General features: G+C 44.5%; 1 protein-coding gene across 3 annotated transcripts in view; it reads left to right on the top strand.

Moving 5' to 3' along the window:
* The window catches only part of LOC117046421 (potassium voltage-gated channel subfamily KQT member 1-like), a 293,603-nt gene that overhangs the window by 1,578 nt on the left and 271,055 nt on the right, over window positions 1–20,970 (top strand). For all 3 annotated transcript variants that reach the window (XM_033148232.1, XM_033148231.1, XM_033148233.1), the window contains exon 2: window positions 8,376–8,950. In XM_033148232.1, the coding sequence (XP_033004123.1) occupies window positions 8,544–8,950 (407 nt within the window). In that variant the 5' untranslated portion in view covers window positions 8,376–8,543. The remainder of the gene's footprint in view (window positions 1–8,375; window positions 8,951–20,970) is intronic.

Genomic DNA, 20,970 nt, shown 5'->3' on the forward strand with positions numbered 1-20,970 from the left:
CCAAGCTAATGTGAGCTTTATATGCTAATAGTAACACCTTGAATTTGGTCAAGTGCAGTCAGTGCAGATCTCCAAGCAGGGTTGTAATATGTTGACAGGGTCTCTCTTTATGGCAACCATGTTGCAGCATTCTGCACTCACTGTAGTTTTTAGACAAAGCACAACACACACACACACACAGTGTGGTGCGGCAAGTTACCAATGCCCAGACTACGAGGGTCAATCTATCCTGATCCAGGAACAGCTATAGCTATCCCACCAGCCAGGAATGATAAAAGGAGCTCCTTACCTCCAATGCCACCTGGGTCTCCTGTGACAAAGCTGGATGCAGAAGCACTCCCAGGCATGAACTGGCTCCTTTGGGGAGAGGGCAGCCCATTCCATGCTGAATTGATTTGCTGCAGATATCATTAAAGGCCAGTACCTGGAGGAAGGTCTTGATGAGGAAAGCCAACTGCTTTGGTGTCCATACTATTAAAATATTGATGCAAAGCCCAACTAAACTGGATGCAAGGACCCCACGCCTCACACTGATACAAGTGGGTAGGGGACATGCCTTAAAATACGACAGCTGCAAATACTTCACATCTATTCTTCCTCCACTGAATATAGGGTATTGGCTAAATAAATCACTCGTCCATCAGCTTCTGGCAGCAATTTCCAGAATGATTTTCATGTAAGTCTTGCAGAAAAATCAAAGAGTCTTGTAGCATCTTTGTGACTCACTGTAGATTTCCCTTGGATCACTCCCCCTTGCAGAGAACACAGAGTGCACATGCAACGTGTAGTATACACGCTGTGCAAAAAGGATGCGCAAATGGCGGTAAACCCCACATGGAGGTAAACTATCTTGTGAACACTGTAGGCATTTGCTGCTGGTCAAGCACTCAATAACCACGACTCCTTTCAGGAAGAAAGCTTGACTTGCATTAGAAAAACTCTAAATGCTGCACAGAGGCTTCCACAGCAACCAACAGAGGGTTAGCAAATACTGCTTCATTGACTACAATCCCTTCTCCAAAAGGAAGATCCCTAATGCAGACAGCAAAGGCATAATCTGTGGGAGAGGGAGGCTGATGCACTGATGCACCGATGTGATGTCTGCTTGTCTCTCGTTCATTCACCAGCACCTTCTGAAGACCTTTGCAGCTGCAGGGACTTGGATCTGCTTGCTCCCCCATTCACACAAAGGGCATGTGGGCACCAGCCCTGCTGGGAGGTCATGGAGGTGTGGCCAAGTTGTTCTGTTTTTATCCCTCTTGGGCTCCTCCTGTTGAGGGCAGCTCCTCTTACAACTGCCATCCTGAGCCCGCCAGGACTGCAGAAGCCATGCCACCCCTTCCTGTATAAACACACCCCTTTTGACAGTCCTGGGTTTCTCTGGGTCAACATGGTCAAACGTGGAGTAATCTGGAGCTATCTCAACCTGATCCAGCTAAATCCCAGATGGATCCAGGATTTGTCCATGTCTCATACACAGCCTTAATAAGCACGCCCACACCCCTTTCCAAACTTCTCAGATATGTTATTTCTGCTTCAGACCTTTAGCCTTTGAGTTCCCTCACAATCGGCTGTAGGTGCTCCAAACAACTTGCATAACTGGGATTAACCCTTGTCAGTCCCCTCCCCCCAAATCAAAACAGGAAGTCTCTTTATACCTAGTATAGAAAGTATGTATCAGGGGTGAGAGTGCCAAGAAAAACACAGTTCCCATCCCATCATGTATCTGTGTCAACAAGTTTCCAGATTCATAACATCCATTGCTATAAAAATATTACATGTCCTAGAATAGAGGTTCCCAAACTTATTTGGCCTACTGCCCCCTTTTCAGAAAAAAAACATACTCTGTACCCCCTTTAAGTGAACAAACAGATACAGTGACAAATTTCCATTCTTTTATGCACCTATATTTCTACCTATGTCTTGTATCATTCTAAAGAAAGATGTTATAAAGAAGACACCTTGAAGCTTAAACTCTATGTTACATTGGTAAGTGTCATTACACAACAGATAAACAGGTACAAACGGTTTTTCAAAAAAATCTTTTTACTTTATGTTTCCACTGCCCGCTTATTTTTATTCAGCACCCCCCCCCCATTGCACCTGAGGCTACTATGCTACCCCTGGATCCTTCCAGCAATCCCAGGGGGCAGAATCGCCCACTTTGGGAAACACTGGCCTAGAATATATTTGAAGAGGGCCTCCCTCTCCTCTCAGTGTATGAAGCTTTTTAATTTCATCAGCTTTGAAACACATTTAAATAATGATGATTATTTAAGTTCTCCCAATTCCCCCATGCCTTATCCATAAAAGAAAACAAAAATGCTAAAATAAAAACAACAAGAGACTCATGGGGTGTCCATTGGTACTTGCTCACACAAAAGGCAAGTCAGTGAAAGAAAAGGCAGGCAAGCAGAACAGCTGACCAGTCAAGCCCTCCTGCTGTAGGGCCTGATGCTAAGCGTGGCCCTCAATGAAACAACTCTTTGCATGCTCAGAAAACATAATATGGCCTAATCTCCTTCTGTGGCTGTATGCTAACTCCTGTGTCCTGATTGGATGGTTTGCCATCAGGAGAAGATGAGAGAGTGGAGGTCCAAGGTATCCAAGGCCCTAGAAAAATGCAAAAAATGTTCATGTGGTTTTCATGCCTGGAGGTGGATGGAAGAGATCTCGTGGCCAAAGCAATATAGTTTGCTTGAGTGGTGTAAGAGCTAATTGCCCAGAAAATGGGAGAGTGACAGAAATATCTCCAGCAGTCTCTCTATGTTCAAACTGAAGAATAAGAATGTGTGTGGGACAGGAAAGTGTGTCATGTTCAATTTTGGAGAAAAATTAAAATAATTGCTTGCGATTTCACTTGGCAGGGCAGAACCTGGGTTGCCCTAATAGAGCAGCCTGCACTGAACACAGAACTTACTTAAAAAAAAAAAAAAGCAAAGTGAAAAATGTCAAATTTCAGAATAAATTACAACCCAATCATTTATTAATGTATTAATTATTATTAATAATATTTATAGTATAATTATAAATTATAACCCAATGTGGGCACGTGGAAAGGAATGAGATCCAACTTGGGGAACTGGTAGCATTTGACTTGCAGGAAACAACAGCCCTCCAAGGCCTGTTATTATGGATATGGTACAAATCTTAATCAGGTGGTCTATCTAGTTGAATTATTTCAATTTAAAAATGCAGTGGCAAATCACCAAAAGGCTGGAAACTCAGCAATTCACCATTTTGGTTCATTAAAAGATAACAAGAAAGACCCCAGATGACAGAATGCTCAGCTTCATATTGTTTCATTCAGCTAACATTTATTCACTGTAGACCTTGAGTAATTACTTCCAATGGGTCTTATCTGAGGAAAAGTTAACTGAGTGCAACTCATAGCCAGAATCTGTTCACTCAGATACACAGGAGCAGCTGAGATTTAAGAAATGGGCAAAGATCAGCGTTTTTGTTTCATGCCATTTCACCTCAAAATATGCAACTGCTTTCTGCATTGTTCATTATGTGGGATTTGTAGATTTCTCAGTGGTCATAGATTTCACATAAGTTAAAAATGTTTCATTCAGTATACTTGTAGGTGGTATTAAATTTCACATTCAGTAAGACTTATTAAAGCCCCCTGTAATGGAAATTTTGTTGCCCATTCTAAGCTCTTATGAGATCATAAAAATTAGGTGTTGGTAACTAGACCATTATCTTAGTAGAGAAGAGTTTGGATTTGATATTCTGCTTTGCACTACCCAAAGGAGTCTCAAAGCGGCCAACATTCTCCTTCCCCTTCCTCCCCCACAACAAACACTCTGTGAGGTGAGTGGGGCTGAGAGACTTCACAGAAGTGTGACTAGCCCAAGGTCACCCAGCAGCTGCATGTGGAGGAGCGGGGAAGTGAACCCGGTTCACCAGATTACGAGTCTACCGCTCTTAACCACTACACCACACTGGCTCTCAATATCTTAATATCCAGTACCTGAAATTTCCCAAACACATGCTTTTATAACACTGTGAAAATGTAGTGTGTGGTACTAGAAGGAATGTCAGATGACAGGCAACTTGAAAATATCAGATACCTTACGTTGAGGCAACAAGGGTAGAAGACATGCAAATGCTGAGGAAGTCCTACAGCCACGGTGAACTCGCCTTTTGGAGGTTTTTTTTAAGCAGAGGTTGGATGGCCATCTGTCATGGATGATCTAATTAAGATTCCTGCATTGCAGGGGTTTGTTGAATCTTAAGAGTTGGCGGGGACCCCAAAGGTCATCCAGTCCAACCCCCTGCAATGTAGGGATCTCAGCTAAAGCATCCATGACAGATGGCCCTCCAACTTCTGCTTAAAAACCTCCAAGGAAGGAGAGTCCACCACCTCTCCTGGGAGTCTGTTCCACTACTGAACAGCTCTTACTGTCAGAAAGTTTTTCCGAATGTTTAGTCGGAATCTCCTTTCTTGCAACTTGAAGCCATTGGTTCGAGTCCTACCATCCAGAGCAGGAGAAAGCAAGCTTGCTCCCTCTTCCATGTGACAGCCCTTAAGATGACCTTCAAGGTCATTTCCAACTCTACAGTTCCATGATTCCATCCAGTTTTCAGCGTTGTTTACTCCTAAAGCGTGATCACACTTTCAGTATTAAAAATAGGCTTGCACATTATTTCCCTTGACAAAAACTTACATGCTTTTAAAGAACTTCCTTTCTTGGTGTTAGATATACAAAATAGTCATACATCAACTTTTTTTTAATAATTTTTTTTTATAAATTTGCAGCCAGAAAGCAATGAAGAAATAATATATTTTGCATTATACCTTGTCTCCCTACACCAGAAAGATATGTTTATTTTTTACAATAGGCATACTGCAAAATCTGACACTGAAAAGTTTTGCTATGTTCTTTTGAACCAAGACAGCAACTTCCCAGAAGATGAAGAAGTTAATTTGCTCAAGCAATTTCTGTATCTTGTCAAGAAAACCACTTCCTAGAAAAATGGTTATAATTTGAATTGCTAAATTGCATCTAGGACTGGCTGAATAGTTAAAATACATGCAGTCACTATTTGTAATGAGGAATTTTGTACTGTTCAGTAGATAGGATCCAATAAGACTTTTTATTGCATATATGTTTTGTTATGATTGTATTGAAACCAAGTCATTGGGACTAAAGACCTGATTTCAGGAGAACCTGAATCTTGTTCCCAAAACCAACGTATATACCTGTATACCTTGAGGAAATCTGGATTAGAGTCCTTTAAAGGTGGTTGAAACCTGTTTTTGTATGCCTACATTGCAGAAAACCTCCCAACCTGCAAGAAATTGGGTTTCAGTGTCCCCATAGCAAATTTCACACCTTTATGGAGATAGAATTAAACCGAATGGGGCAATCTGCAAATTTACTCAGAAGGAATTCCAGGTGTGTTTAATGGGGCTTATTCCCAAGTAAATGTGCATATGATCACAACCTTACTGGTGCAAGACAACTGGTATAAAGTCTAGTCTATACTTTCATACAACACTTCATGGCTCGGCTCTGCTGTTTGGATGCAGTTTTAGGAACAGGGCCCCCACCCCCCATCTTTAAAGATGTACCATATATCTTAGATGACAAAGATGAAAAGAGCTGCTGTAGGTGTGTCTGAGAGTTTGGACATGCCCAATTTTAATTTTACTCTTTCTTTAAATAGTAGGTCCATGGCTCAAACAAACCACAATCCCCACCTTGGACAATGCGAAGTTGAGGATTGTGGTTTCTTGCTGTTGAAAGTGGGACGTCTCTGTGTGTTCACAGTAAACCATGAATTGTGGTTTATTGTGATGTGTGAATGCAGCCAGTGTGTTCTGAGAAAGTTTGAGGGGGTTTTTAAAGCCTTAAAAGTGTGCTTTGTTAAAAAGAAAAAGGGAAAAAAGGCAGAAGGTTTTGTACTTACCCCTGCCAGCATGGAGACATTTCCAGTTGGCAGTGTAACTGGCTGGACTTGCTCTTGAATATTCTGAAGGCTTTCTTTCCCCGTGAACAAGACAGTTAGTTCCAAGATAGCAGCAGGGTGATGATGTTCAGTTGGTGCAGTTAAGACAAAAGGTTGTCTTGCATGGGTTTCATCAAATCTTCATAGGCATTTTTAACACCCAAGGCTTCCGCAGATCCTGTCAATTAAGCTTTGTCTGAAATTAAGCCAAGTCTGAATTCAGAAATAAGAAAACTATGCTTAATCCATTTGTTCTGAATTTGAAGGGAGGGTACAGAGGGGGAAATCTGCCCAGCTACCCCTCCCCATATGCTGATAAAAGGAAAGGAAAGGAAAGGAAAGGGAAAATCCACATTTGTCAGTCACAAAATGATCAGCACCATCAAAATGATGCCCTACAGGTTTTCTGCCAAAGGAAAACTAACAAGACATGGGGAGGTCCTCTGAATGGGTTAGGGTGGGACTTTATCAGCCAGGGGGCAGAGCCAGACGGCTCTCTTGCTGTTCCTGTCCTTGGATTATGCCATATGGAGCAGAGGGAAGAGCAAAGGGAGAGAAAAAACACCATGCAACAGGAGAGGGTATGTGCTGCCTTCCAGAAGGTTTCAGGTTTTGTCTTTTCTGTCTCACGCATCAAATCAGGAGGATGTATTAGCAGCAGCAGCCTTTCCAGATCTGCTGGATCTGCTGCACACTATCAGACATATGCCTGAGTATTCCAGCCAATTTTATTTGCTTTAAGGATTTGAGCAAGCAAAATTTCTATTTGCTGGCTTATAAATTCATTCTGAAATGTTAATTGTGAGGGTAGAAAAATTAAATGCAATACAACTGAGGAAATACTGATGCCACAGCGTTGTTGGAAATATCTAATGTCTTTGCTGTATTCAAAGTTTGTACAAAGAGAGCTATTCAGAAGTTTAGAACCTCTCAAAATAGCGAAATCTGGGAATGGGCAAGTTTTGAAAAGGAATTTAAGCCTTAAAACCCTGCATTCAAATGCGGGAAGGATAGACATGGTATAGATACAGTCATGAAATTGCTCAATGTTGAAGCAGCAGTTATGAAGACTGACTTGATGACGGTATAATGACAATGCTTTCTTAAACTTTATTGTGGTTTTTTATGTGAATTGTCCAAGTCTTACACACACACACACACACACACCATTTCTTTTTGGGAATACAGTATGTCTAAAGACTATCATGCTCAGAGTCTGTAAAGCAAAGTAATTTCCTGAAGGAATAAAAGACAGTTCTCAATGCTTTTTTGGGGGGGGGGAGGGTGTTGTTAAATGGTTATCCAGACCAAAATTGAGGCAGTGAGTGCATTAACATTTGCCATGTGCCTAATCTTGTATTAAGCTGTTGTAAAAGATTAAAAGGTTCTATTTGCACTAGGTTTGCGGGAGTTTCCTACCTTCATTGGAACTAAGGCTTAAAATCCAACTAAAAAAATGTAAAGGATGCAGACTGCAAGAAACCAAAAGAATAATCACCATGGTTTCTCTCCACCCTCATCCCCATAATTGAGTGTACCATCAGTTCACATAGATAAGAGAAATACTGTAATTAATTACAAAATGCCTAAAGTTATATATGCACTTTAAAGTGTAACTTTTCAATAATTCATAGATGGAGGCCTTGCCCTTTCAAAGCGTTATCTTGTCTGCTGTATCGCAGTCTCAGTACTGGGTTTTATAAATACAACTGGGTATACTCTGGATGCCATACATATGAGCCAAAATTGCTAATATAAAATTTAAAATGACTGGTGCCAACTTTGCAACTATTTGGTTCCAGGTCAAAACTTGCCTTTTTGGCTAAGCGTTTTAAAGTTAACAGTTTAGTCTGTTCTGATTGTTTGTCTTTTTGTTTATTATATTGTATTGGGGGGGCCTTGCTTTTATTTATGCCTATTATATACTAGCCTGGTATCCACGTGGGGGAAGAACAGTCCAGAAATGTTTTTAATAGAACAATAAATAGGCACCTGAGCAGTCCTTTAACACTGGGTCCATTCCATACAGGTTTGCCACAGAATGTACATTCAACAAGTAGCTGCAACTCATTCCATTTCTCCAGCATGTGTTTGCTCTTTTCAATGTGCACTTAAGCACCTTAGGTGAACTCTCTTACAGACAAAACCTTTAGGTGAATTTTGAAATAAATAATGTGGTTGTCACAAATGATTCCTGGAACTTCCTTATGGGCCACTATCAGCATTTCAAAACCTTAAGCAATGTGTCAGTTTGTTACAAATGGTACCATGTACTAGTCTATAAATAACACTCAAGTCATGCTCCTGCCTTGCTTTGCTGCATAGTGACTCTTTAATTGCTTTCCTCCTTCAGAGCCTTTATCTATTACTTGAGACTTCCATTATCTGAACATCTTCTTGTGATTTAATTTCAGAATCCTGGTAACAGGTGACAGACTGGCTGCACACGGCGGTGTTGTTCCACAATAATGTTTGACTTCTTACTGGTTGGCTGGAGAATGCCAAAGGCAGAGAAGATATACAATACCTTTTATAATTTTAAATATTGATCAAGGTGAGCAATACACCTACTTCATTACAGAATGTCTTACGGTAATGGTGAAACTGGTGGGCACCCAATGTATAACCTTTGCAGTAGAGTTCAGCATTCTGACTCCCAAGTGGGGAACCTGAATGGACACAGGAAGTCTGCAACCTTTTTGGAAGTGCGAGCAAACTTAAACAATATGCAGTACTCTTCTGTGGCACTTGATCCTGATTCTTTGGTGACTAATGGATCAAAAATTTATTCAAACTCTGAAGAAGAAAATCCACATGATCCTGCTTTCCAGATAAACAACGAATCCATGACAGGAAGTGAGGTACACCGGGCCTACCCTACAAAATGCTTTTATGGCCCATACTTAACCAAAACTAGTATGCAGGGAGATGTGTACAACTTTCTGGAACGGCCCAGTGGATGGAAGTGTTTCATTTATCACTTTGCAGTGTAAGTACCATTTTTTCCTCTCCATATGACTATTGCCTTGTTGTGAACCTGCACTTTTTTTTATTTCACAGAAAGTGAACTATTGAGCTTAAGATGCAAATACATTTCCTGGGAGTGTGGATCAAATAAAAAGCTAGCACCAGAACAAACCAGGAGTATGTGAATCCACCCACCCACCCATCTGATTCCGCCCCCCCCAAATAATCTTACCTAACTTTTGACTTTCGTCAGAATTCCTTAAATGTTCTGCCAGATGATGACTCCTAAAAATCACATGGAATTTCTTTTATGCAACATTTTGATAGGTCATTCCAGAACACCACTTTAACTTAAAGATGTATCTGGTGGGAGCTTGTGTAATGATGCAAGAATACAATAGACTGAAAGACTCTGAAAGACAAATCTTACTTCAGCCATGAACTTATCAGTTGGTATTAGTTAAGCTGATGTTTTTTCAGTCTTAGCAGACATACATACGTACGCTGCATCTACAATGTCAGGATAATGGTGATGAAATAGACGGTTGTAAGGATTACTGGGAGAATGGCATGGAACACTCTCACACTCAGAAAGCACCCGAGCAGCAGCAATGGCTAACCTACCTTTTCTTTAGACGTGATTGACCCTTGCTTTATCAAGGCTTGCTAATATGATTTATATTATATAATGTTTATTTCCCCCCTTCATTTTTTTTTATAATTATGGGGAATCAGCTAGCATTAATTTTAGTAGGAACTGATGCCATGTAATTGTAGTGTCAGCTCTCTACATAGGTGCCTTTACACAGCTACCTGCAAATGCTATTTGGATGACTGATGTGGTTCAGAAGGTCCTAGGCTGTGCACATACTACAGTTTAGTGTGCATTCAGTGCATACTGTGTGCTTGGCTTTTTAAAATTATTATTGTACAGAAGACTTCAACCCCAATGCAGACACATCCTGTTTTTTTATGATGACTTGATGTGTTTCCCCCCACAAACCAGGTTCGAGGTGAAAATCAATTTTAAGCCTAAATAAATTCACACTTCAGCCCATGTGTGTGCAAAAGAAAGAGCATGTGAACAGTGCACTTTTTGCTGTGGCTCCCCTCCTGGTGATGTTGCAGTGGGTGTGTAGCGCTGCAGAGAAATGCACTTCCTTTATGCTTCTCAGGATGCGCTTAGCTTCTAATTGTTCATTCACTTCCACATTTACCTTAGTTTATGCTTTATCAGTGGGTTACTGCTGGGCTGGGGGACACACTCTTTTTGGTGAAAGTCTGGTGTATCAGAAAACTTGTTTCTGAAAAAAATTAAGAACTGCTTGGCTGCACACAAGCAAACAAATTCCTGCCTGCAATGGACCTCAGGTTTCCTGAACTCAGAGAGAGTAGGCTACTGCTGGGCCTCAAAGGGACATTAAAAAAAAAAAAGGTTAAAAGTTAACTTGCAGTTTGGTGACAGTCTGGTATACCATACTGGAAAACTTGTATAACAACACCACCAACAACAGTGCACACACAAGGTAGATAAATACCTGCACACATGTCTACAGTGGGGCGTGGAAACACAGGGGGAGGAGTTGAGAATGCAGGTGTGGGGGTGAGTGTTAATTATATGTTTTTGTGTTTTTATACTGCAAACCACCGTGTTATCCTTGGATGAAAGGCTGTATATAAATTTAATTGATGGTGATGATATGGCTGCTGCTTCAGCTATCAGTGTAATGCACAGGTATGGACAAACTATACAGGTGTGCACAGAAAAAAGAGCTCTGTGCATTTCAAACACTTAGTGTGCACACAGCCCTACTTTCAATCCCAGCATGATGCAGTTACCAGGGATCTAGGGTGCCTCTGTGTCCTGCTTCACAGAGACATCTCTCTGTCTTGAAGAGCTACCAGACTGTCCAATCCAGCATGATTTCCGATGTTGCTTATGTGAGATTTGGGGTGGATACTCTTCCATGGCTTAAGAGTCCAGGAGCGAAAATTTGGTTAGCTTCTGTTCTTTGTGTTCTTCCTTAGAAATGTGGCCTAAGAAATCAGACAGTGTGCTTATGAGGCTAACTAAGTAGACAACACTAATGTTGATTCTACAAAGGAGCTGGTATGCTGCCCACAAGGCAGACAGAAATTGCCTCACACAGGGCAGCTCAATGGAGATAGCAGAGAGGGAATTGTGTTTGGTGGCCTGGAAGGGTCAGTATTGTTCCACAATTGTCATAATTTCTCCCTCTGTCAGAATTCTCTCAAATCTTCATTGCCAGCTTCCAGCTCAGCAAACTTACTTAACAGCAAAAAAAATGGTCTGAGGAATTGTACCCTAAAGCACCTCCTGCAGAAGTCACTTTCATGTGGTTCTTGTTTTTAGTGTTAGACCATTTGAGTAAATCAATGTTCATAGAATCATAGAGTTGGAAGAGACCCCAGGGTCGTCCAGTCCAACCCCCTGCAATGCAGGAATCTTAGCTAAAGCATCCATGACAGATGGCCACCCAATCTCTGCTTAAAAACCTCCAACGAAGGAGAACCCACAACCTCCCAAGGGAGACTGTTCCACTGTCAGAAAGTTTTTCCATGTTTAGTCGGAATCTCCTTTCTTATAACTTGAAGCCATTGTCTTGAGTCCTACCCTCCAGAGCAGGAGAAAACAAGCTTGTTCCCTCTTCTATGTGACAGCCCTTGAGATATTTGAAGATGGCTATCCTATCTCCTCTCAGTCTCCTCTTTTCCAGGCTAAACATACCCAGCACCTTCAACCGTTCCTCATAAGGCTGGGTGATATAGCCATACTGTGCCTCTTATTGATATGAATTCCATACCAGGATAAAAGTTTCATATTTTTTCACCCTGTAATATATGGAGAATGCACTGCTCAGCTGGCCTTGCCAACCCAGCAAGAGTAAAGAGCAGCAGTAAAAGCTGCCTCTTCCTGCACAATCTGCAAGGCGCAAGCCCCGTTTTGTTTTGCTCTGGCTTTTGTTATGCAGGTTTAAGGCACACACCTTGTCTCTTGTTAGGCAAAGGAGAGACCCAGCTTCCCCCTGTAAGATCCACAAGGCACACACCTTGCCTCTTGCTAGGCAGCCCTGTGGGTCTTGATGAAGAAAAAGAAACTTAGTTTGCTTCTTGGAATCTTCATTCCTCAGCAGCGCTGTGGGACGGAGATTCCGATCAGCAAACCAAGTTTCTTCTTTGGGATAGGATCAATGTGACTTGGCTCCTGCTTCTGTTCAGGCAAAGAGGCAACAATTTACTTTTGCAGTAAAAGGATTTATGCATTTGGAAAGTAAGGTGCAGACAATGCTGATGACTGGGCTGCTGTCAGTTCAAATTTTAATTGCTGGTATTCGGTGGCGGAGGAAGAGGGGTGTGGGGTGTGTGTGGGGGGGTGCAGGCCGCCCCGGGTGTCATCACTGGGGTGTGTGTGTGACGAAATGACAAAATGTGAGATTTTAAAAATTAAAAATTGGGCTCACAAAACTTTTTAGTTCAGTCAACAAACGTAACGAACCGTGGCTGGCACTGGGCAGCGTTCCCAAACCATGCATCTGTCCTGGGAGTGATGTGGTGGCTTGGGCGCCTGCAGGCTCCTCGCTGCCTGAAAGAGCAGCGTGGGGCTTGCGCCTGCCCTACAGCTGCAGGACGTGCGCGCCACACCGGGCACCCCAGGGGCTAGCTGTGTCACTGCTGGTATTGTGATGTATATTAAGTATTGTTTTTAACCAATTTGTTTTCATTCTTCTTCTATGACTGTTGTTTTTAAATGTTGCAACCTGCCTTGAATTCCAACTTGGCAGGATAAATATATATTACATTATATTATATAGTGATACCTCGGGTTACAGACGCTTCAGGTTACAGACTCTGCTAACCTCGGTTTAAGAACTTTGCTTCAGGATAAGAACAGAAATCGTGCTCTGGTGGCGCAGCGGCAGCTGGAGGCTCCATTAGCTAAAATGGTGCTTCAGGTTAAGAACAGTTTCAGGTTAAGAACGGACCTCCAGAATGAATTAAGTTCTTAACCCAAGGTACCACTATATAATGTAATGTAATGTAATAATGAGAGGCAGTGGAGTGGAATCCATGTACATTGAATTCCAACCTGATAGGATATAAATATTACACACACACACACACACACACACCGGTATATGTTTCCCAAATTATTACAGATCAGACCAAATTACTTTATTTCATCTGTTCTTTAATATCCACTTAAACCTTCTCTTGATGTTGGTCCATTCTTGCAGCTGACCATTATTCTTTCAGGCCAAACCCTACGCCAAAGGATAAATGGACATAAATCTGATACTAGGAATCACAAGACAGAGAAACCAGTAGGAGAACACTTTCAGTCTCCCAGGACATTCTATAAGAGATCTCAAAGTAGCTGTCTTACTACAAAGGAATTACGAAAGCTCATATCAAGAACAAACTTAGTTGGTCTCTAAGGTGCTACTGGAAGGATTTTTTTTATTTTTCATTTTGTTTTGAATACAGCACCTCTGTTATTTCTCATAAATACTGTATTGGCCCGAATATAAGCCACACTTCTTTTCCAAATTCCGACTGTGAAAGATTAAAGTGCAACTTAAATTCGCAACCTTACAAAAATTGGCTTTTACGTCCAACCATTTCAGTTTTAATGAATAGAGTACTATTACTTTCATTCATCTGGACAATAGACTTCTGTTGAGACAGTCTAGAATAGCATTAGCTGTTTTTTGCTGCTGCATCACACTGTTGACTCATGTCCAACCAAAATATGTTGCCAAAATATATTTTACGCTAAGCTGGACATAATTTAATTAGGCATTATTCACGTATTCTTTAGACTCATGGGATGCTAAATATGATGGAGTTTTTTCAAGTACAGGTGCACACAAACAATATTTGCTTATGTTGCATTTTAACCAATGTTATGGTTTGTTTGTTTGTTTGTTTTTAAAGGATAAAGTATTTGAGTCTCACAGTTTCTCATGGTTTCTTTTTAAGTATTCTTTATTGTTTTAATTGTCATCATCATCAAAATTTTATTCGACTGTCAGTCAGAAAACAAGGATTTATCCATACAAAAATTAAAATGACTAAGCATCTAAAGGAACATGACACTTAAGCCAGCAATAAAAGCAGATTATACATTTAGACCCATGTCAGTGCTGTCAATTTTAACCTTACGGCGCTTAAGGGCCAAAAAAAGGAATTTGGCCACCAAGGATGCTGTTGGTCCAGTAAAGTTATTCAGCAAAAACAAAACCTGTTTTTCTCTGTCTACAAGACTAGGTTGGGGTAGCAGTGGAGCTATAAATTTTTGTGTAAGGTCTACATAAAATGGGCAGATCAGAAGAATATGTTCAGTTTACTCAACCGCTCCTAAGGCACAGGGACAAAATTTCTAGGCATATGGGACTCCCCTGTACCTTCCCAACAAAACCGCCGATTCCAGCACATTTAACCTGGCAGCTGTGAAAAGCCTACGGTACTCCACATAGTAGATTTCCGCCAGATAAGGGGCTGGTGAAATCTGAAATATCTTGTCCCCCAAAAACATCCCAGGTTTCACAAGAGCAGTGTCTTGCAATGTCCCTCAATCTTTGAGAGATCACAGCTCTAGCTTGACTGAATGTCATAGATTCCAGGTAAAGATGCAACAATCCGCAAGCCTGTACTTCATTTATAATCTCCTTTTACCACGATGATTGGAAGTCATCCCTCTGTATCAAGGGGGCGATGCCCACCAGGTTAAAACATAACCTGAGCCATAGCCAAGAGTTTTACCTTCAAGGCGACATACCGGAAAGCTTGCCAACCCACCTCTAATCTCATGACCACCTTTGCACTCTGGTGCAAAGGGCCCTACTGGCCACCCCCTCCACACCCAATTGAGCACACGTTTGATGGTGCGGTCCTGGGCAAATGTGGAGGCCACATCGGCAGCTGACACTGGTGCTGCTGGGAGGTCCTCAATCAGGAAGAGCGATGAAGCAGGAGCCAGGTGTTCCATAAGCACTGGAAGAGGGCAACGACTGAGGGTGTCAGCATGGCCCAGCGATTTTCCAGGGCGATGGACGAGCCGGTAGCTGTCGGCTGTCAGAAAGACAGTCCATCGCAGCATGCATGGCAAGAGGACCGGTGGAGTTGGTCTATCACCGACAAGGAGGCCAAGGAGCGGCTTGTGGTCAGTGATAAGGTTGAAGGGTCTCCCGTAGAGGTATTCGTGGAACCTCTTCACTCCAGTCACAAGTGCCAGTGCCTCCTTGTCGAGCTGGCTGTAATTCCGTTCAGCCGGAGATAGCGTCTGGGAGAAGCGGTGCTTCCCTTCCATCTGGAAACCAGTGACTGAGGATGGCACCAATGCCAAAGGGCGAGGTGTCGCAGGCGAGGACCAGCGACCTGGCTTCACTGTACTGTACCAGTACACTGTCCGATGAGAGAAGGGCTTTGACTGCGTTGAAGGCCGCCATTTCCTGATGACCCCAGGACCATGGTGCCTTCATGCTGAGGAGGCGGTGGAGAGGCTTGGCTAGCATTGCTTTGTGGGGCAGGAACATGTTGTAGAAGTTCAGCAGCCCCAGGAATGCCTGCAACTTCGTCTTGCTCTTTGGGATCGGGGCCTGCTGGATGGCCCGGATCTTGGATGCAGTCGGGTGAAGACCAGAGGCTTTGATAAGGTAGCCCAGGAACTCCACCAGCGGAACGGCGATCTGGCACTTTTCTTTCTTCACCTTGAGCCCTGCCTACTGGAACCTGGTCAGCATGGCGCGGAGGCGCTTGAACAGCTGCTGATTTGAGTCTGCAGACACCAACACGTCATCGAAATATGGCACCACACCCGGAAGCCCCTGCAGGAGACGCTCCATGAGGCTTTGAAAGATGCCAGGAGCCATGCTTACCCCGAACTGCAGCCAGAAGCACCGGAACGCCCCTCGGTGGATGATGATCTTCTGAGCTTCAGCGGTGGCATCATCGATAGGCAGTTGTTGATAGGCTTGGGCAAGGTCCAGTTTAGCAAAGACCTTGCCTTCACCCAGGGAATGCAGCAGGTGGTGGACAACAGGAACCGGATAAGCGTGCTGCTGAAGTGTCTTGTTGATCATGCACTTGTAGTTTGCGCATATTCTCATCGACCCATCCGGCTTGACAGGCATGATGATGGGGGTTTCCCACTTGGCGTGGTCAACCGGCTCCAAAACGCCTTGCGCGATCAGCTTGACATGTTGTTCATCCACCTTAGCCTTGAGAGCGAACGGGACCCGGTGTGGCTTTAGCTTGATGGGAGCGACTTGTGGGTCAAGGCTAAAGGAGATGGTCGTACATGTATATTGGCCCAAAGTGCCGTCAAAAATCTCAGCAAAGTCTTTGATTACGCCCTCAGCCTCTGCGTCAGAGATGCAGTTGATGCCAGTGACTTCCAGGCCGAGGGCATCAAACCAGTCTAGCCCAGGAGGCTAGGCCGCAGGCCTTCGACCACCACCAGTCGGAGCAGGCCCGAAAAATTCTTGAAAGCAACTCGGAACCGGCCAACGCCTACCATGGGGATGTCGTTTCCCTGGTAGTCTCAGGTGTATGCGGTGCAGGTCAAGTTGCCTCTTGGACAGCTTGGGCACGAGTCTTTTGATGGTGCTCCAGGACACAATGGACATGGCAGACCCAGTGTCGATCTCCATGTCACACGGGGCTCCTTTGATGAGCACGGTGACATGTAGCTTGTGTCGCATAGACGAGTCAGTTTGGCCAATCGTGATTCCGGACGAGCAGCGGCAGTTGATGAAGGCGAAACAGCTCCTGTTGGAGCACCGAGATGAAGACTTGGGCTTGCGAGACGGTGAAGGGGGTGTGTTGGATGGAGTTGATCAGCAGACCTTAGTGATGTGTCCCCTTCTGGAGCATCGCCGACAGATGGCATCTCTGAATCGACACTTGACACGGGAATGGTTGCCTCCACACCCAGCACATTCTGATTGGTCCTTGGATCTCTGATTGAACTTCCTGCGCTCCTGCTTCGTCTGGTGCACGTCATCGTCTTCATGGAGGACGCCTCATCACTGCTGGCCTCCTCGTGGTGCACTGGGATTGGCTTCTTAGCAGGATGCGGGCTGCTGGCCTTGCGGATCTCCTGGGCGGAGAGTTCAGCAGCTTCTGAGGCTGCGGCCTCCTCGATGGCCTTCTGCAATGTGAGGTCTGGCTTGGCGAGGAGACACCGTTGCAGACGGTTGTCCCAGATCCTGCAGACGATTCGATCCATCAGGGCGTCGTCTAAGTCTTGGAACTCGCAGTCCAGTGCAGCCTTTAGGAGGGCAGTGATGTAGCTGTTGATCGACTCCCCCTCTGCCTGGTCCAGGGTGGTAGAACGCATGGCGGGCAGCAATTTTCGACGGCTTCGGAGCGTAGTGGTTTTTAAGCTTCTCTTCTAGTATGTCCCAGAGCGTTGCCTGGACTGCTAGTGGCGCAACCAAAGCTCGGGCCGTCTCGAACACCTCGGGCCCACAGAAGCTGAGGAAAAGGCCTCGCTTTCGCTCCTCTGACCCTCCTGTCAGCTTGTTTGCTTGGAGGTAGCAGGCGAACTGAGCGAGGTATGAGTCCCATGCTTCAGCAGCTGGGGCAAATGGCAGTAGAGGCACGAGTGAAACCATCGTTCTGATGCCAACGTGGTGGGGAATGGATGGAACACATTGCTCTAGCCAGAACGGTCAGCTTTGAATTGGGTTCTGTTCAGTGATTTCGCTCAGTGAGTGTCTGAATCTGGCTGTGCTCTGGTGTCCATCAGATCCAGAGCCGTCTCATCCATAGAGGCCGGTGGCCCGGCGCACCAGGGCGCTGGGCACCCCAGGGGCGCCCCCGCCGGCATACCAGGCTGCCCCTCCCCAACCCGCCCCCACGGGCGGGCGGGCTGTAAGCCGCCCGCCCTCGCCTCCCGGAGCCCCAGCTGGAGCGGCGCGGGGCTTTGCGCGACCTTCCAGCACTCCAGCTGGGGCTCTGGGAGGCGAGGGCGGCCGGCTTGCAGCCCGCCCGCCCGCCCGCCGGCTTGCAGCCCACCCGCCCGCCAGTGCGCGAGCGCCCGCCCGCCCCTCATCCTCCGCCCGTCAGCGCGCGAGCGTCCGCTCCAACGCCACGCCACGCCCCTCATCCCCCGCTCACCCACCCCCCTCCCGAGGGGCAGCCAGCGCGGGAGGGAGGCGGGCGGAGAGGCGGCAGGCTGGGGGCGCCGAGGGATCGCTGCGCCAAGGCGGCCGATCCCTCTAAGACGGGCCTGATCAGATCCCACCTTCATTGCCAGTATTATGTAGTGGGTGGACATAGCAGACGACACAGAGATTTCTCAAAGTAGCTCTTTATAAGTAAGCTGGAACTGAACTGAACAGAAACAGCTCAGCCGGCCTGCTTTTATAGGCAGCCGGCTGACAACACTGTAACAACAACAGCCCAGGGTTTCCCGCCTAAATTAACTGACGTGGACCTGAGTGAAAACTATATACACAACACCCCTGGTGGCAAGGGTGAGAACTTCAATACATAACACTGCCCTATCCCTGGTGATCTCAGGGCTGTTCACAGGATAAAATCAAGATATAAAACCACAAAATACCTAATGAAAATAAAACCAACAACCCAATAGCCCCCCCCCCAATATATTTTAAAAGGGCATAGGATGTAAATCGGATCAACCAAAGGCCTGGTTAAAAAGGAACATTTTTGCCTGGCACCTAAAGGTGTATAATGAAGGTGCCAGGTGAACTTCCCTGGGGAGAGCATTCCACAGACGGGGAGCCACTGCAGAGAAGGCCCCGTTCTCATGCTGCCACCCTCCGGACCTCTCGAGGAGGAGGCACACGAAGAAGGGCCTCAGAAGGTGATCTCAGGGTCCAGGTCGGCTCATATGAAGAGAGGCGGTCCTTGAGGTATTGTGGTACCTCCGCTCTCCACTGAATTGGAGTAAAGGTCAGTTGGGTTTTCCGCAGATTGATGTTTGCTCCAATTCAGTGGTAATGAGGTTTCCCCAGGGGAAAGTCGTGGGACAAGTGGAAAACTGCTTGGGCCTGTGCTTTTTAGGCACATGACAAGTGCAAGTGTGGCTGAGCCCTTAGCCTAAGCATAAAGTATTTCCGACTGAATGCAATATTTCTTTGTGCCCACAGAATAGCAATAAAAACGACTGCCTTCAGCTATGCATGTGATACAGAGGGAGGGTTATTCTTCTAGGCCCTATCAATATATTGTCCAAAACTGGTTTGAAGTCCATATTGTGATACTGGTTTCATAATTTTTGATCTAGAAATATATCACCGTGAATCATGGTGTGTGTGTGTGCACGCTATGCAAAAATCACAATGTGGGGGAAACCATAGTTCCATCCTTTTAAAAGACATCATTGGTACATTGCAATGTTTAGCTGGTGATATATCATGATGTTTAAAACCAGATATCGCCCAGCCCTAGAACCTGGGTTCAACTTTGCTGGGGGGGGTTTAATCAAGGGGGCTGGGAGATGAGAGAAGATTGCAAAAACGAAGAGAAAACGACAAGCCCAAGTAGATGATTTAATATTAGAATAAACTATTTCTTTTGACATAACAGATACTCCTGTTAACACATGTTTGCTCTTCTTTGTCCTCCCCACCCCTTCATTTTAGATTTTGTAAATAAAATAAGACTGTTAGTGAGCCTTGATGGGAGCTTCCTGAGTTAAAAGGACAAGACCTCATTTCAAGGTCTATACTTATAGTGTATAATCATGTTTAAAGCTTAAACAGATTTCATTTCTGTAGATATGTGCATAGTCATGGTTAAGCCTATTTGGAGCTAGGACTTAGTTGTTTGACTAAAAAAGTATTTGAAATATGAAATACTAGTGGTGAGAGCAAACAGGTTGACCTTCCTTTTTGGCATTTTAAACTGAAGCATTTCTGAACGATATTCCTGCGAGACTCAGATTTGACAGCTGAAGGATTTTTGCATGCCTGACTTAAACGTAACCCCAAATATTATTGATCTTAAAAGGTGAAACTTGAAATTCATCCAGGAAAATAAAAGTATTTAAGACTATGAAGCATAATCTTCTCCCACTGTGGCTTGAACTTAAAACATTTAATGTGTTTGTAGGAAGTGGTGACTGCAGGCTTGTTCATATATAAAATAGTGTCATTTAAATTAGCAGAGGTGCAGCAAGTAGTCTAAGCTGGGATGATTTACAAGGCTTTTGGGGAATAGAGCCATGGAAACAGATTTGTGGACTATTAATTACTGAAATAATTATGTCTTCTCATAGTGAATTTAGGCAGTTTAGTGCCTATCAATTTGGAAGTGAAATGGGGTCACCCCAAAAGTATGGCAGGTGCTTCTACATATTCATATGATGATTTAGAAGCACACACGTTTGTGGCTAAAAACAAAATGAAATTTAAAAATAACTGCTTGACAGGAACTTGTCAGCCTGCAGAAGAAGGGTGGGAGAGTGAGGGGATATTCCCACTCTGACAGGCGGACTAGTTTCATTCATTGCCCCCACCCTCCACAACACAGAGGGGGCGGTGGAAGAAGGCTCGATGAATATGCCAATCATTACCATATAATATTTCCTAATTTCAGTTCAGCCACATACAAGAAGGAGGTATTGCCTTGGGGTAATCCTAAGGTTTCCAGAATTTTTGAGAAGTGTGTTTAGAGAGATAAAAGGGGACAGGAACCCAAAGCAACCTGAGGAGACCCGAGCTCAGGCGAGACGTAAGGCTGCTGTGTGTCAGAGAGTGTAGAAGTGTAAGGCTGGAGGGGAGACAGAATGGCATGTGGTATCCTGAAGGGGAACACGCCACACGGCAATGTTTTGCTTCAGGTTGCTGGGAACAATTTGAGAAACGGGATGTTTGTGTGTCGTTGCAAACTGGGGTGGCCCGTCCTGTTTCACCTTCTGAGGTGAAATGGGAAGGCGCCTGTTCCGCCTGCTGCCGAAGCCTTGCTGGAGAACTTTCTGGAAGCTGCTGCTCCTCTTCTACACTCTGGTGGTGGAGGACAGGCTCCTCTCCCCTAGGAGAGCCACCC

Source organism: Lacerta agilis, chromosome 5 (genome assembly GCF_009819535.1).
Source record: "Lacerta agilis isolate rLacAgi1 chromosome 5, rLacAgi1.pri, whole genome shotgun sequence".
NCBI classification, from domain to species: Eukaryota; Metazoa; Chordata; class Lepidosauria; order Squamata; family Lacertidae; genus Lacerta; species Lacerta agilis.